General features: G+C 42.2%; 1 protein-coding gene across 2 annotated transcripts in view; it reads right to left on the bottom strand.

The window, feature by feature from the left end:
* Positions 1-863: 863 nt before the first annotated feature.
* Positions 864-17,526, bottom strand: part of LOC129821213 (glypican-6-like) — a 113,863-nt gene continuing 97,200 nt past the window's right edge. For both annotated transcript variants that reach the window (XM_055878594.1, XM_055878595.1), the window contains 3 exons: positions 8,019-8,158; positions 3,741-3,916; positions 864-3,452 (listed from right to left, as the gene is read on the bottom strand). In XM_055878594.1, the coding sequence (XP_055734569.1) occupies positions 3,235-3,452; positions 3,741-3,916; positions 8,019-8,158 (534 nt within the window). In that variant the 3' untranslated portion in view covers positions 864-3,234. The remainder of the gene's footprint in view (positions 3,453-3,740; positions 3,917-8,018; positions 8,159-17,526) is intronic.

The raw sequence follows: 17,526 nt of genomic DNA, 5'->3' as shown, positions 1-17,526 counted from the left end.
AAATCTAATCTGCATCCTGCGAGATCATTATTCATAATAAAGAATCTTATTTTAAGGACACACTGACAAAGAGACAAAAATGTTTGTTCTCCATTATCTTGCACATCATCATCATCATTTGCCAAGGTGAACACTAATACTGGTTTATCAAGAGGCAACGAAGCAAGCTCACAAATGATATGCTGCAACAAGGCCAATAAGAGATGATAATAAGAGCTGAAGGATATTAATAAAATACTGGCTAACACCCTTGATATGTATGCTTAGCTTAGCTGGCCTTCATGGTTTACTGAGTTGACCGGCCGGCCCTCTGAGAACACCATACTACTTGAGGCTGGTTTTGTTGGCTAGCATTTGAGGGGGGAAATACAGTACGCCCCCTTCAGTAATGCCAATCCTTTCCCAGTCTCTGTAGGTACGCTCTACTGCCTATCCTCACTGGAGCATTCAACCCTGTCTAGACACTCTCCACCTTCTAAGATTCTCATTTCACAGGTGGCTGTAGTCGGCTTTGAGCCTGTCTCTGCACACAGAACCACTCAGGCGCCAGAGATAAATGAAGGGGCCTTTTTTTCTTTTGCCATTTTTTTGTCTTCAATGTGCTATGTTTTTACCTACTACAATTTGACACCTCATCTTGATCCTCATTCGTTCTCTCTTGTTTTTAGTAATGAATGAATAACTACATATAAACAACATTTTGGTTTGAATCAATGTTATGTGTACTGAAATTTTGTCAGATCTACTTGTGAATTATAAAGACATTAGTGGTTACAGTTAAATACAGATGTTGACATTAGCTCACTTAGCATTAACTTTAACTGCACATTTATCTTCCATAAAACGGATTAATTAATGATCTTGTCAATAAAGGTTGGAAATCTTGAAATCTGAGGGCCTCAGCTGAGTTCATAAGAAGTGCTTGCTAGAATTGTTAGAACATGGTGTCTTACTGTATCTAAATTTGCCTTCATAATGACAGATGGGAAGTTGGACATCACATTGCAGGTAATGAAAACACTAGATGAACATATGCTTATGAAGTTAAGCATGTGCAGTTCAAAAAAAGTTGAATTAACATTAAAAACATCTCAATCCTGAGTTATCAGGTAAAGGTTAATATCTGAGGATATAAAAAATATAAGGGGGGAAAATTATGTAAACTTTCAATAACCTCACACCAATAAATGCAGGCCGATCCTTTCTAAATGGTTGGACATTCTCTTATTCTCTCCAATTATGGCAAAATCTGACATAGTGGATATCACCATATAACCTAACCTAAAGCAATCATTCTGATGAGGTTCTTTGTGGTATGATAACATCTGCACTCAAAACAACAGAATGCAGTAAATGGTAAAAACTTATATTAGATTCACTACATGGCCAAAAGTATGTGGACACCTGCTCATCAAACATCTCATTCCAAAATCATGGGCATTAATATGGAGTTGGTCCCCCCTTTGCTTCCATTCAGCCACAAGAGCATTATTGAGGTCGTGCACTGATGTTGGGCGATTAGGTCTGGCTCGCAGTCGGCGTTCCAATTTTTATTTGATTTATTTCACCATTTCATCCCAAAGGAGTTCGATAGGGTTGAGGCCCGGACTCTGTGCAGGCCAGTCAAGTTCTTCCACACCGATCTCGACAAACCATTTCTGTATGAACTTTGCTTTGTGCACGGGGGCATTGCCATGCTGAACAGGAAAGGGCCTTCCCCAAACTGGTGCCACAAAGTTGGAAGCACAGAATCGCCTAGAATGTCATTGTATGCTGTAGTGTTAAGATTTCTCTTCACTGGAACTAAGGGGCCATGAAAAACCGCCCCAGACCAATATTTCTCCTCCACCAAACTTTACAGTTGGCACTATGCATTTGGGCATGTAGCGTTCTCCTGGCATCTGCCAAACCCAGATTCGTCTGTCGAAACTGCCAGATTGTGAAGCGCGATTCATCACTCCAGTGAACGCGTTTCCATTGCTCCAGAGTCCAATGAGGGGCGAGCTTTACACCGCTCCAGCCGACACTTAGTATTGCGCATGGTGATCTTAGTCTTATGTGCAGCTGCTCGGCCATGGAAACCCATTTCATGAAGCTCCCGACTAACAGTTCTTGAGTTGACATTGCTCCCAGAGGCAGTTTGGAACTCGGTAGTGAGTGCTGCAACTGTGGACAGGTGATTTTTATGCGCTATGCGCTTCAGCAGTCAGCTGTTCCGTTCTGTGTGCTTGTGCGGCCTACCACTTCACGGCTGAGCGGTTGTTGCTCCTGGACGTTTCCACTTCACAATAACAGAACTTACAGTTGACCGGGGCAGCTCTAGCAGAGCAGAAATTTGACAAACTGAGCTCTTCGGTAAGGCCATTCTACTGCCAATGTTTGTCTATGACAATTGCATGGCTGTGTGCTCGATTTTATACACCTGTCAGCGACGGATGTGGCTGAAATAGCCAAATCCACTAATTTGAAGGGATGTCCACATACTTTCGTATATATAGTGTATGAGTTATTCAATATCTTACTTTACCTGATTAACATTAAACATGTTTCATATGTATCATTTTCTGTCAATGTAGAAAAATATTCAATAATATTTAAAGCAGATGAACCAAGGAAGAAATCAACAATTAATGTGAAAGCCATACTGTATCTATGGTATTTTTCTGTGATTTTGGGGAATTCGGGTTTGTTTTGTGAATGAAGAAATGCACTGCTGACCTGTCAACAAGTAAAGTACCTGCCAGCTGAGATCACCTTACACCATAATAGACATGTTCTAGTTCTAACTTCTGATCACCTCTTGGTGCATCCTCTCCACAATCTCACAGTGGTACAACATAATAATCTTCTATAGCATCAAAAAAATGGACCAAAAGTGCAATTACTACTTCTCATGGAGACCTAATAACATCTGCCTTATGCCAGAAAAAAAGTAATTCCTTTGGCCTTCTTGAACAATGTTTGACGGTGGATCATCTGTTTCTATTTTGGAGTGACGGGAGTCATGTGAAGTCCTGCCTAAGGATGGCACCAATGACCAGACACTTTAGGAGGAGGAGGGGGGATCCAGGATGCATGACTGCTGTCTCCAGAGCAGAGAAGACCCCTCTACCTATCCGAGAGGCCAAGGCTGCCTGAATACTGTCTGCTTGACTGTAGCTCCAGTCCGCTTGAGTAGAAAAACACACCGTAGAGAGAGATCCTTCTGTCCACGTTGGGTGAGTTCCCCCAGCATTATCTCCATAGCCTGTGCAGTGCCAGGGCTGAAAGGGCCAGGCTGGCCAGCAGGGCTGCTGAGGGGGCAGGGTGTGTGGCTGCTGCTGAATCCTCCATCGGGCCGCTCCCGCTCCGGTCCGCTCCCACCACCGGTGCCTCGGTGCTGGCAAAGTCAAACTCAGTGACGCAGGTCTCCGTGCAGCCGCTGCCACTGCCTGAGCCACTGCCCTCATCACCTGGACAACAGCACAGAAACATAGAGGGCACAGTACGCAGTCAATAAATATACAGAGAAAGTAACTGACAGAGAGAGGACTATTGATATAAAATACATTTTCAACGTTGAAGTGATCACATGAATTTAGAAATAATTACTGCATTTTTTGAACATGAAAAGGTGAAGTATAAAAAACAAAAACAAAAACTTCTATACTTGTACAGTAGGTATACTGGGAAAAACTGTATAGCTACAGTATTTCTTAACAATATAATATATATTTAAAAAAATGTGTGGAGTTACTTACTTGAGTCTTGAAAGTAGATATCATTGCCATTGTAGGCATTTTTTAACTTGTTTGTCATCACTCTCAGAGCCATGATCTGCTGGCGAATGAACGTGTCCGGCCTGGTGATGTCCACGCCCACCTCCGGGTTATTCACCTGATTGGTCAATCCGTCTTTCATAACCTCTGGGAAATACCTGCCAGGCAGGACAAAAAGAAGATGACTTCATTTCATATGTACTAAAAAGAGAGTTACCATAGTTACCACTGAAATCCCCTGGAACTGTTTTTGATAGAAATCATGTCTTAAGCACACTGAGAGAAACCAATTCATTAGGCAATTAGCAGAACATTTCATGTGTAACATTGGAGCAACACACTGGGGTGAACGAGAGTAATGCCAGAGCGGTTAATGACACTCGACAGCCTCATTAACCCTTAGCCTACAATTTCCGCAGCCCCGCGGAAGTCAAATTTACATAATACAAAAATCCCCATCAAAATCCATCTGTTTAAGCTAGAGATATTTTTTTGCATGGGCTGCGTCTCAGTCCACAGAAATCAGCCTTCTGCATCTGCGGTGAAAGGTGGCAGAGCTAGAGCTGTGTTTGTCAGTGTAACGATGTGCGCTGAGAGTCGGGTTCAGGGAGTGAGTGTTTAAATAAATAAACACAACATAATACAAAATAAGAAACACGAACAACGCACACACATGACACAGGAACAGAAAAAATAATGCCTGGGGAAGGAACCAAAGGGAGTGACATATAGGGAAGGTAATCAGGGAGGTGATGGAGTCCAGGTGAGTCTAATGATGCAGAAAAATGTATCCATGCTTTTGCCACTTCTAGGTTAAACTACTGCGATGCTCTACTTTCGGCTACCCGGATAAACCACTAAATAAACTTCAGTTAGTGCTAAACACGGCTGCTAGAATCTTGACTAGAACCAACAGATTTGATCATATTACTCCAGTGCTAGCTCCCTACACTGGCTTCCTGTTAAGACAAGGGCTGATTAATGTTTTACTGCTAACCTACAAAGCATTACATGGGCTTGCGCCTACCTATCTTTCCGATTTGGTCCTGCCGTACACACCTACACGTACGCTAAGTTCACAAGATGCGGTTCTCCTTACTGTCTCTAGAAATTTCTAAGCAAACAGCTGGAGGCAGGGCTTTCTCCTATAGAGCTCCAATGGTCTGCCGACCAATGTGAGAGACGCTGACTCGGTCTCAACCTTTAAGTCTTCATTGAAGACTCATCTCTTCAGTAGGTTCTATGATTGAGTGTAGTCTGACCCAGGAGTGTGAAGGTGAACGGAAAGGCACTGGAGCAACGAACCGCCCTTGCTGTCTCTGCCTTGCCGGTTCCCCTCTCTCCACTGGGATTCTCTGCCTCTAACCCTATTACAGGGGCTGAGTCACTGGCTTACTGGTGCTCTTCCATGCCATCCCTAGGAGGGGTGCGTCACTTGAGTGGGTTGAGTCACTGACGTGATCTTCCTGTCTGGGTTGGCGCCCCCCCCTGGGTTGTGCCGTGGCGGAGATCTTTGTGGGCTATACTCGGCCTTGTCTCAGGATGGTAAGTTGGTGGTTGAAGATATCCCTCTAGTGGTGTGGGGGCTGTGCTTGGCAAAATGGGTGGGGTTATATCCTGCCTGTTTGGCCCTGTCTGGGGGTATCGTCGGACGGGGCCACAGTGTCTCCCGACCCCTCCTGTCTCAGCCTCCAGTATTTATGCTGCAGTAGTTTATGTGTCGGGGGGCTAGGGTCAGTCTGTTATATCTGGAGTATTTCTCCTGTCTTATCCGGTGTCCTGTGTGAATTTAAGTATGCTCTCTCTAATTCTCTTTCTTTCTTTCTCAGAGGACCTGAGCACTAGGACCATGCCTCAGGACTACCTGGCCTGATTATTATAAGTACATTTGATTGATGATGCGCAGGTGCGCGTAACGATGGTGACAGGTGTGCTTCATAACAAGCAGCTTGGTGACCTAAAGGCCAGAGAGAGAGCACACTTGACAGTCAGGCCATGAGACATCCTGAAAAAGGGCTCCTCTCACAAAAAAGTCTGTAGTGTCCGAATGGTTTGGCAATCGGCTTCACAAGACTCGTCTGAAAGTCGGTACAGCCTCTTCTGCCAACTTCTGTCTATAACGTCTGAATGGTTTGGGCTACACACTAATATGTCCTCTGAAGGTTCCCGGTACCAGTTAAAACAATGAATGGAAGTACAGTATATATGGAGATAGTTTAGTGCCTAAAATAAGGGGTTAAATACATGTAAAATACATAAAAATAGTTTCCTGAGCTTTCTTATATCTCTTAGATATAGGACAGACAATTCAGAACAAACTTCGTTTCGATTTTTTTTACGGACTGTCTGTTCCATGTAGTGAATCTGTTATTCAATGTGTTTCTATTGGCGAATAGCAGTAATGCCAAATTCAATGTTTCATCAAATAATTGTTTTATATATATATATTTTAATACCTTAAGGGATCTTAAAATTCTGAATCAATGAGCTAAATGGTCCTTGGTATGACCATCTTAAAACAATTCCATATGTTAGCTTAAAAGCCCTCCCCCAGCTTAGACAGGGCTTAGACTCTAGAGGGTTTAAAGTCTGTTCTGGCCTCCCCTGCATGCTGTGTCTGTTACACAGAATTCTCCAGAACAGGCTGTGGGCTCCGCACCCGCCAGTTGAATAAGAAAGGACAGAGACAAAGGCTGGACCCTCAATGTAGCTCTCTACCATGTTATTTTGTCCTCTGCTTTCCTTCTGACAGGCATTAATAGCACAGGTCTGTTAGGGGTCACCAGGGTGAGTAGAGTGAACTCTTGAACTGCACATGTCTCGGAATGTGTTTACACATCACAATATATTTCACCCGGGAAAATGTTACAGGGGGCACTTTCTGTTTTTTTTTCACAACTCAGTTGCCACTGCCACCCACAAGGGGCTGTGCTATGTTATATTTAATCTCCAATACTAACTTTGTTTTCCTACATCCACCTATCCGCGCTAGTCTGAAACAGTCTGGCAGCACACCAACACACCAAGAAGTACAATTTTTGTACGAGTCATAGTTGAAATCAGGACCTCTTGGTCATCAAAACAAGAAATGCTAAACTCACAAATAATAGACATTGAGCTGTTACAAAAAAAAACAATTTCCTACTATTTACCAGCGTAAAGATCTATCTGCCAATCTATTATCCTTGGAATACCCACAAGACCTATCACTGGTTATATTGCTCAGTAAGTGGAACAAAACTTGGAATGGAGTCAAACATGTGGTTTCCATATGTTTGATGTGTTTAATACCGTTCCATAAATTCCATACCAGCTATTACAATGAGCCCGTCCTCCTATAGCTCCTCCCACCAGCCTCACCTTCCTCGGAATCTTTAGTTATGTTTCTATCTCAACCTTTGGATGTTAAACGAGGGCTAACCAGTAGAGGCAGTATGTTTCTATCAGACAACCTGGCATATCAAGAAAGACGGGAAACAGATTTTCAGTAGGAAACACACAACAGGAGGCTGCCAAGGGGAGGACGGATCACAATAATGACTGGAACGGAAAAAATGGAATGGCATCAAACACATGGAAACCGCTCCAGTCATTACCACGAGCCCGTTCTCCCTAATTAAGGTGCCACCAACCTCCTGTGAGACACACACAATCACAATTGTTGAATAAATGCAACCTCTATGTAATTAGCATATACTTAGGAAACAACAAAATATTACAACATAAATGAGCTATGCTATTATTATTCAAGTGAAGTCACCCAGCAAGTAGTCAATATGCACATGTTAAAGTGGATTATGACTTTGGAATAACAGTAGTTTATTAGTCTCCCCTTTTGGGACAAAGCAGCATTTAACTTCAATTGTCAAACATTTTGGTTGCTAATGCAATTAGTTCCAGCAACGGGGCATCATGCGGGTTATAAAAAGACATCAAAGCAAATGAAAACAAATATTAAAGGCCCTCTCCAGGGAAGGCTCAGTTTGGTTCTGACGCTTTAATGTTTCCCAACTCCTCGGAGGACTTTGGAGTGCACAGCAATTTGTCTTCCACTTGTTTTGCCATGCCTCTGCCAGAAATGTCAAGGCTCTCCAATAGTTAGTTGTCGTATTTGGGTCAGTGAAAAATACATAATAAAAGAGGTACTTAATTCAGGGATCAGACATATAATGGAAGTCATTTAGTGTTAGTTTACCTAAGTGTTCAGGGTAAGCAGCCTGTGTTTGGGTGCGACTACAGATTTCTGTAGTCCAGTTTTACCTGCCCTTGGTGTGCCCATTCCAACACTGGTCGTCATCGGTGGCATTCCCTGCTGTCACCCTGTGTGGCTGGCAGATGTCCTCAGGCAGGTTGGACCACAACTTCTTGAACAGCTTCAGTTTCTCCTTGATGTCAATCACCTGAGCATGTGAAGTAAAGGGAGACCAATTGACAGCATTGACTTGGGTATGAGACTCAATGGTCCATAACCTCATCATCGAGTGATACTTCATTTTGCTAGAAAGACTGTAGTGTACACTTGACACTCTATCAAGACATTGAACACAGATATTGCAGCTAAAAGAATGGTCAAATTGTGAATGTACATTCTGAGAGTAAACACGTTTAAAAATCAATTTCACTCGTAGCTCAAGGAGACAATGAAGCTGTCCCCTATAGAGAACGTATGGGATGAAGGCTGATGTAGAGAAAAGTCCAGACCAGCAGAGCCCTCCAAAGACACATTTACCTAGCAACCACGCATCACAACCACAACATGCCTGGCAACTTGCACCATCAACCTGGATGTTGTATTAAAAGTTTGGATTTACGTCGTTCACAGAAGTTGAAGGGAAACCTGAGTGTCCCCCTTATCTGTCTCCCCTTGTCATGCTATGAGCAGCAGGGGAAATTGTAGTGAACCTGTAGTTGAACATGAAAGGTGCAGTACTGACAGTGGGGTCGCTGCTGTAGGCCACTGCCACTGCTTTTGATGTGTTAATCCTGTCACACGGATGCCAAAGCATGTTAGCAGCTCTGATGCTGCTGCCCAGAGGGGCCAGGATACCACTCAGTGCACTAACATCACCGGCCATGTTTCACTAAACCACACAACTGACTGCACTAAGATTCAATTCTTTGGGGATACACTGGGTGCAAATGGCTTCCTATTGCCTATGTAGTGCACTACTTTCAACTAGGCCCATATGACTCTGTATAATATACCTACCATTATATGAGCTAAGATGACACCGGGAAATATGGATCCATGTGATCTCACCATCAACAAATACAGAGATTAGACTGACACAACTCCGATACGTTCCTTTCTACGTTTATACGTCCGATACGTTCCTTTATCCGATACGTTCCCTGATTACCTTGTGATCTGAGGAATAAAACATACTGTACTGTGCAGCTAGAGAAGGCAGGGGTGGCTTTGTTGGTTGGTGGATGGTTTTAAAAGAACATTCAAGAGATTCATTTGGGGCAGTCTGCTTTACAGAGCTTTGAGAAATAAATGTGGGCTTGAGCTTTTGTACAGTGCATTCTCATGCATTTTCCTTCATCAATCTACACACAATACCTAATAATGACAAAGCAAAAACAGGATTATAGACATTTTTGCTAAAAAAAAACAAAAAAACACTGAAATATCACATTCACATAAATATTCAGACCTTTTATCCAGTACTTTGTTGAAGCACGTTTGGCAGCGATTATAACCTTGAGTCTTCTTGGGTATGAGTTTCTTCCATTCTTCTCTGCAGATCCTCTTAAGCTCAGTCAGGTTGGATGGGGACCGTCGCTGCACAGCTATTTTCAGGTCTCTCCAGAGATGCTAGATTGGGTTCAAGTCCGGGCTCTGGCTGGGCAACTCAAGGATATTCAGAGATTTGTCCCGAAGCCACTCCTGCATTTTCTTGGCTGTGTGTTTAGGGTTGTTGTCCTGTTTGAAGGTGAACCTTCGCCACAGTCTGAAGTCCTGAGCGCTCTGGAGCAGGTTTTCATTAAGGATCTCTCTGTCCTTTGCTCTGTTCATCTTTCCCTTGATCCTGAATAGTCTCCCAATCCCTGCCGCTGGAAAACATCCCCACAGCATGATGCTGCCACCACCACGCTTCACCGTACTGATGGTGCCAGGTTTCCGCCAGATGTGAAACTTGGCATTCAGGCCAAAGAGTTTAATCTTGGTTTCATCAGACCAGATAATCTTATTTCTTATGGTCTGAGAGTCCTTTAGGTGCCTTTTAGCACACCAAGTGGGCTGTCATGTGTCTTTTACTGAGGAGTGGCTTCCGTCTGGCCACTCTACCATAAAGGCCTGATTGGTGGAGTGCTGCAGAGATGGTTGTCCTTCTAGAAGGGTTCTTGGTCACCTTCCTGACATAGGCCCTTCTCCCCCGATTGCTCAGTTTTGCCAGGCGGCCAGCTCTAGGAAGAGTCTTGGTGGTTCTAAACTTCTTCCCTTTAAGAATGATGTGTTCTTGGTGACCTTCAATGCTGCAGACATTTTTTGGTACCCTTCCCCAAATCTGTGCCTCAACACAACCTTGTCTTGGAGCTCTACCGACAATTACTTCGACCTCATGGCTTGGTTTTTGCTCTGACATGCATTGTCAACTGTGGGATCTTATATAAACAGGTGTGTACCTTTCCAAATCATGTCCAATCAATTGAATTTACCACAGGTGGACTCCAATCAAGTTGTAGAAACATCTCAAGGATGATCAATGGAAACAGGATGCACCTGAGCTCAATTTCGAGTCTCATAGCAAAGGGTCTGAATATTTATGTGAATAAGGTATTTTTTCATATAGATTTGCTAACATTTTCTTAAAAACAGTTTTAGCTTTGTCATTATGGGGTATTGTGTGTAGATTGATGAGAAAACATATTTAATACATTTTAGAATAAGGCTGTAACGTAACAAAATATGGAAAAAGGGAAGGGGTCTGAATACTTTCCGAATGCACTCTAATGGTAGTTGTGTTTAATGTGACTTTAATGATTTTATCATGAAATTGTGATGGGGCTCTAGACTCAACAGGTTGTGTTATCTTACGTCGCTCCATATTCTCATTGATCATATTAAGGGGGATCCATTCTCAAAATTCATTCCAAAATAAGTGAATAGATATTAAATATATATTTCTTTATATCCCATATTCTTAACATTTAAATATATAACTTATATTCCTACAGAGTGAACAAAGACCATCTCCAGAGAGAGAAAATATACTTTGAATGGAATCCAAATGGAATTTGACTTTCTACCTCATTCTCAAATACTTTCAGAACACCAAAGGAGTGAGAATAAAGAAAGAGGAGAAGGGAGAATGTGCTTTAAAATAAATAAATAAGTAGACCAAATGCAATTTACTTCTATAAACTGTTTTTGAATCTCAGTCCCCCTCTTCATTGTGCATTCCCTATGAATAAATCAAATGGTATGATGACTGCATCAACAAGCTGATACAGGCAGGATGGCAGTATGGCATACTATGACCACTAGATGGCACTACATCTCTTAGAAATTGAGGGAGTGCGTGTGTATGGTGTGAGTAAGTGAGAAAGAGAGAGACTGCAAATTCAACTGCAAATTCAACACTGTGTACCAGCCTTTATCCATGAATGTATTACATTATACATGAATGTATATTAATGTACACTGAGTGCACAAAACATTGGGAACACCTTCCTAATATTGCATTGCACCCCATTTTACCCTCAAAACAGCCTCAATTCATCAGGGCATGGACTCTACAAGGTGTCAAAAACGTTCCACAGGGATGCTGGCCCATGTTGTCTCCAATGTTTCCCACAGTTGTGTCAAGTTGACTGGCTGTCCTCTGGGTAATGGACCACCCAAAACAGTTCTTGATACACTCAAACCGGTGCCGGCACATACTACCATACCCCGTTCAAAGGCACTTCCATATTTTGTCTGGCCCACTCACCCTCTGAATGGCACGCATACACAATCAATGTCTCAATTGTCTCAAGAATTAAAAATCTTCCATCAACCTGTCTCCCCCCTTCATCTACACTGATTGACGTGGATTAAATGTGGCATCAATAAGGGATCATAGCTTTCACCTGGATTCACCTGGTCAGCGCCTTCAGAAAGTATTCACACCCCTTGACTTATTCCATATTTTGTTTTGTTACAGTCTGAATTGCTCACCCAACTACACACAATACTCCATAATGACAAAGTGAAAACATGTTTTTAGAAATGTTTGCAAATGTATTTAAAATTAAGTCAATACATGTTTGATTCACCTTTCGCAGCGATTACAGCTCAAATCAAATCTAATTTTTTTGGCCACATATACATGGTTAGCAGATGTTAATGTGAGTGTAGCGAAATGCTTGTGCTTCTAGTTCCGACAGTGCAGCAATATCTAACATGTCATCTAACAATTTCCCAACAACTACCTAATACACACAAATCTAAAGGGGTGAATAAGAATATGTACATATAAATATATGGATGAGCGATGTCCGAGCGGCATAGGCAAGGTGCAATACATGGTATAAAATACAGTATATACATATGATGAGTAATGTAAGATATGTAAACATTATTAAAGTGGCATTATTTAAAGTGGCATTGTTTAAAGTGACTAGTGATCAATTTATTAGTGTCCGGTGATTGGGTCTCAATGTAGCCAGCAGCCTCTGAGTTAGTGATTGCTGTTTAGCAGTCAGATAGCCTTGAGATAGAAGCTGTTTTTCAGTCTCTCGGTCCGAGCTTTGATGCACCTGCACTGACCTCGCCTTCTGGATGGTAGAGGTGTGAACAGACAGTGGCTTGGGTGGTTGTTGTCCTTGATGATCTTTTTGGCCTTCCTGTGACATCGGGTGCTGTAGGTGTCATGGAGGGCAGGTAGTTTGCCCCCGGTGATGCGTTGTGCAGACGGTACCACCCTCTGGAGAGCCTTGCGGTTAAGGGCGGTGCAGTTGCCGTACCAGGCTTTGATACAGCCGACAGGATGCTCTCAATTTTGCATCTGTAAAAGTTTGTTGGTTTTGGTTGACAAGGCACATTTCTTCAGCCTCCTGAGGTTGAAGAGGCGCTATTGCGCCTTCTTCACCACACTGTCTGTGTGGGTGGACCATTTCAGTTTGTCTGTGATGTGTACGCCGAGGAACTTAAAACTTTCCACCTTCTCCACTGCTGTCCCTTCGATGTGGATAGGGGGGGGGGTGCTCCCTCTGCTGTTTCCTGAAGTCCACGATTATCTCCTTTGTTTTGTTGTCTTTCCGGGTAAGTCTCTAAGAGCCTATAAGAGCTTTCTTTTATAATGTTTGCCCTTTTTTTATTCTTCAAGCTCTGTCAAGTTGGTTGGTGATCATTGCTAGACAGCCATTTTCAGGTCTTGCCATAGCTTTTTTGTCTATTTAAGTGAAAACTGTAACTAGACCACTCAGAAACACTCAATGTTGTCTTGGTAAACAACTCCAGTGTATATTTGGCCTTGTGTTTTGGGTTATTGTCCTGATAAAAGGTGAATTAATCTCCCAGTGTCTGTTGGAAAGCAGACTGAACCCGGTTTTCATCTAGGATTTTGCCTATTCTGTTTATTTTTATCCTAAAATTCTCGCTAGTCCTTGCAGATGACAAGCATACCAATAACATGATGCAGCCACCACCATGTTTGAAAATATGAAGAGTGGTACTCAGTGATGTGTTGTGTTGGATTTGTCCCAGACATAACACTTTGTTTTCAGGACATAAAGTTAATTTATTTGCCAAATATTTTGCAGTTTCACTTCAATGCCTCATTGCAAACAGGATGCATGTTTTGGAATATTTTTACTATGTACAGGCTTCCTTCTTTTCATTCTGTCATTTAGGTTAGTATTGTGGAGTAACTATAATGTTGTTGATCCATTTTCAGTTTTGTCCTGTCACAGTCATTAAACTCTGTAACTGTTTTAAAGTCACCATTGCCCTCATGGTGAAATCCCTGAGTGGTTTCCTTCCTTTCCGGCAACTGAGTTAGGAAGGACACCTGCATCATTGTAGTGACTGAGTGTATTGATATTGATCCAAAGTGTAATTAATAACTTCACCATGCTCAAAGGGATATTCAATGTCTTTTTATTACATTTTTACCCATCTACCAATAGATGCCCTCCTTCGAAAGGTACTGGAATAAAAACAGTGGTCTTTGTGGTTGAATCTGTTTTTGAAATTTACTGTTCGACTGAGGAACCTTACGTATACTTTTATGTGTGTGGTACAGGAATTAGGCAGTCATTCATAAATCATGGTAAACACTATTATTGCACACAGAGTGAGTCCATGCAACTTATTATGTGACTTGTACATTTTTACTCCTGAACTTATTTAGGCTTGTCATAACAAAGGGGTTGAATACACTTCAGCTTTTCATTTGTTATGAATTGGTAAAAATGTCTAAAAACATAATTCCACTTAGACATTATGGGGTATTGTGTGTAGGACAGTGTAAACAAATCAGGCTGTAACACTACAAAATGTGGAAAAAGTCAAGGGGTGTTAATACTTTCTGAAGGCACTGTATGTTGTGGAAAGAGTTTTGTACACTCAGTGTATAATAGATACATTAATGTATATTGTGTACTGACATCCACGCACACAAGCACATGCACACACACATTCTATAAAAAATGTAAGTATGGATCATGCAAATGGTATCCATAATTAATACTTAACATTAAAGTAGCAAGGTCATACTTTAAACTATGCTGCCTCTTGCTGTGCTAATATGCCATGGGATTTGAAGTATCTGCACCAGCAAGTGATAATACAAATGAGTTACATAAGTCTATATATACAAACAAATGCTTTACACATTTACAAGATATTGCAAGGCTCCCAAGTGGCGCAGCTGTCTAATGCACTGCATCTCTGTGCAGGAGGTGTCACTACAGTCCCTGGTTTGATTCCAGGCTGTATCACATCTGGCCGTGATTGGGAGTCCAATAGTGCGGTGCACAATTGACCCAGCGTCGTCCGGGGTAGGCCGTTATTGTAGGTACGAATTTGTTCTTAACTGACTCGCCTAATTAAATCAAGTTTACTTTTTTTATCATAAAAAAAAATCTTCAAGGTAAAAAAACATGGAAAGATACACAGAGATTCTCAAAATGTAAAGAACCTTATAATCTCAGCTCTCGATAGAGCCACTTTTACTGAGAGGAAGTTTACTTGAATTCTCTAGTGCATGCATGTATGCATAAGATGTGGAGGGTACATAGGCTGAGCAGCACTGACAGACAGGTACAGTATGTGCAGGGTGTAAATGAGAAGGGAATACGGAGAGTAGAGAGAGAGAGAGAGAGAGAGAGAAAGAAAGACTAAGAGAGAGAAGGAGAGAGAGAAGGCAGAAAGAGAGAAAGAGAGAGAGCAAAAGAGAACGACTGAGACAGAAAAAGAGAGAGAGAGAGAGAAAGAGACAGAGAGAAAGAGAGAGAGAGAAGAGAGAGGAAACTGAGATTATGTACATGACCTTGATCATCTCTCTAAACAGCTGTCAGACAATAGGAGGTATTTCCATTAAAATCCCAAACATCCTTCAAATACTCCAAAGAAATGAACACCACTTCCTGTTTACTCTAACATCCACACTGATTGGGTGATAATGACAAATGTGAAGCCACAGGACATTAAAGGTATGGTTATTAACCATGGTTAATATCCATATATATATATATATTTATATATATATCAAGACAGAGAACACAGGGCTCTAATGTAAGTCACTTTGGATAAGAGCGTCTGCTAAATGACTAAAATGCAAAACAATTTAAATGTAATGCTGACACGAGAAGTATTCACCGTGAAGACAGAATGAAGACATTTCCTTTCATGTGCCACTTTAATGCACATTTGGACAAATTACATGTTGCACCACAGGAACAAGAAAATGTGCCATTATATGAGCTGTGTGTTAAATAGGTAGCTTTCAACCCTATTCACTAGCATTCACTGTTGAGGAAATAAATACAGTAGAAATCACTGTAGAAATAATGTTAGTAATAATATTAAGGATATTCGATAGAGAATATCATAATAGCTATCACGAGAGCACTGCTCAGAGTTTCTGTATTTGACTAGCTAATCTCACAATGGAGTCTTTCCAGTTTAAACCCAGGACTACCCAATCAAAGAGCATGGGCTTGTGTTTCTGCTTCTGAAGTCATATCTACATTCTGTTTAATGGATCATGCCATCTATAATCCATCTCTCTTCAAAGCACGGAGCGGTCCTTTAGGCTAATGACAGAATATTTAGAATACCTCCAGAGGACGCGTGCCTGCTGATTGCGTTAGAATGACTGCCACTAGGCAGCGATATGCAGGGACGGCCACAGAACCTGACAAACAGGGCAAAAAGTAATTAGGAAATGTGAAATTGTTTCAGGATTGCTGGGGGTTGAGGCTTTCTGAGCTTCAAATGACATTTCCAGTCTCAATGCTTGTTTGTATTCATAATGAAATACATATCGTTGTGACAAAGCTTTTCACATAAAGGTTATGGGGGGAAAAAGTGCTATGGTTTGGATGGAATAATGTGTGAAAACATTGAAGATTTAACATGAAATTAAACAGAGAGGATCAAATTCTGCAGCAAAGTCCAGCCTAGCCTTCTGCCTACTCTCTCTCTCTGTCCTGAGCCATACAGTACATCTCTCGCTCTCACTCTCTCCCTGTTTCTCTCTCTCTTTCTCTCTCTGTCCTGAGCCATACAGTACATCTCTCGCTCTCTCTCTCTCTCTCTCTCTCTCTCTCTCTCTCTCTCTCTCTCTCTCTCTCTCTCTCTCTCTCTCTCTCTCTCTCTCTCTCTCTCTCTCTCTCTCTCTCTCTCTCTCTCTCTCTCCCCCTGTTTCTCTCTCTCTCTCTGTCTTGAGCCATACATTACAACTCTCGCTCTCTCCCTGTCTCTCCCTGTCTCTCTCTGTCCTGAGCCATACAGTACATCTCTCGCTCTCTCTCTCTCTCTCTCTCTCTCTCTCTCTCTCTCTCTCTCTCTCTCTCTCTCTCTCTCTCTCTCTCTCTCCCCCTGTTTCTCTCTCTCTCTCTGTCTTGAGCCATACAGTACAACTCTCGCTCTCTCCCTGTCTCTCCCTGTCTCTCTCTCTCTCTCTCTGTCCTGAGCCATACAGTACATCTCTCACTCTCTCCATGTCTCTCTCTCTCTGTCCTGAGCCATACAGTACATCTCTCGCTCTCTCTCTCTCTCTCTCTCTCTCTGTCCAGAGCCATACAGTACATCTCTCACTCTCTCTCTCCCTGTCTCTCTCTCTCTCTCTCTCTCTCTCTCTCTCTCTCTCTGTCCTGAGCCATACAGTACATCTCTCGCTCTCTCTCTCCCTGTCTCTCTCTCTCTGTCCTGATACAGGTACATCTCTCGCTCTCTCTCTCTCCCTGTCTCTCTCTCTCTCTCTTTCGATTTCTCCCTTTCCACCTCTCTCACTTTCTCTCCCCTCCCTCTCTCTCTCTCTCCCCCCTCTGTCTGCAGCTGTCTGCAAGGGGATTACCAATGGGAAACCAGCAGGTCTAACTAATGGATGTAAAAGGCAGTACTGGGGATTAATCCAGCTGTAAACATCATTAGTTATGTGCTAATGCCACCGTAAATTACACACACACTACCTGTCATACAGCGGACATCACGACTTTACTTTTCAACTCAGATCGACTAAAGTGCCTTCAAATTCAAAGCAGTTCGCTCCAAAGCAAACTTACCATGCACACTATATTTGCTCACTGTGGGAAATAATTGGGTAGTTCG

This window comes from Salvelinus fontinalis, chromosome 23 (assembly GCF_029448725.1).
Source record: "Salvelinus fontinalis isolate EN_2023a chromosome 23, ASM2944872v1, whole genome shotgun sequence".
Classification (NCBI taxonomy): Eukaryota; Metazoa; Chordata; class Actinopteri; order Salmoniformes; family Salmonidae; genus Salvelinus; species Salvelinus fontinalis.
The sequence above is the reverse complement of the archived record's forward strand: the minus strand, read 5'-3'. Positions and strand labels throughout refer to the sequence as shown.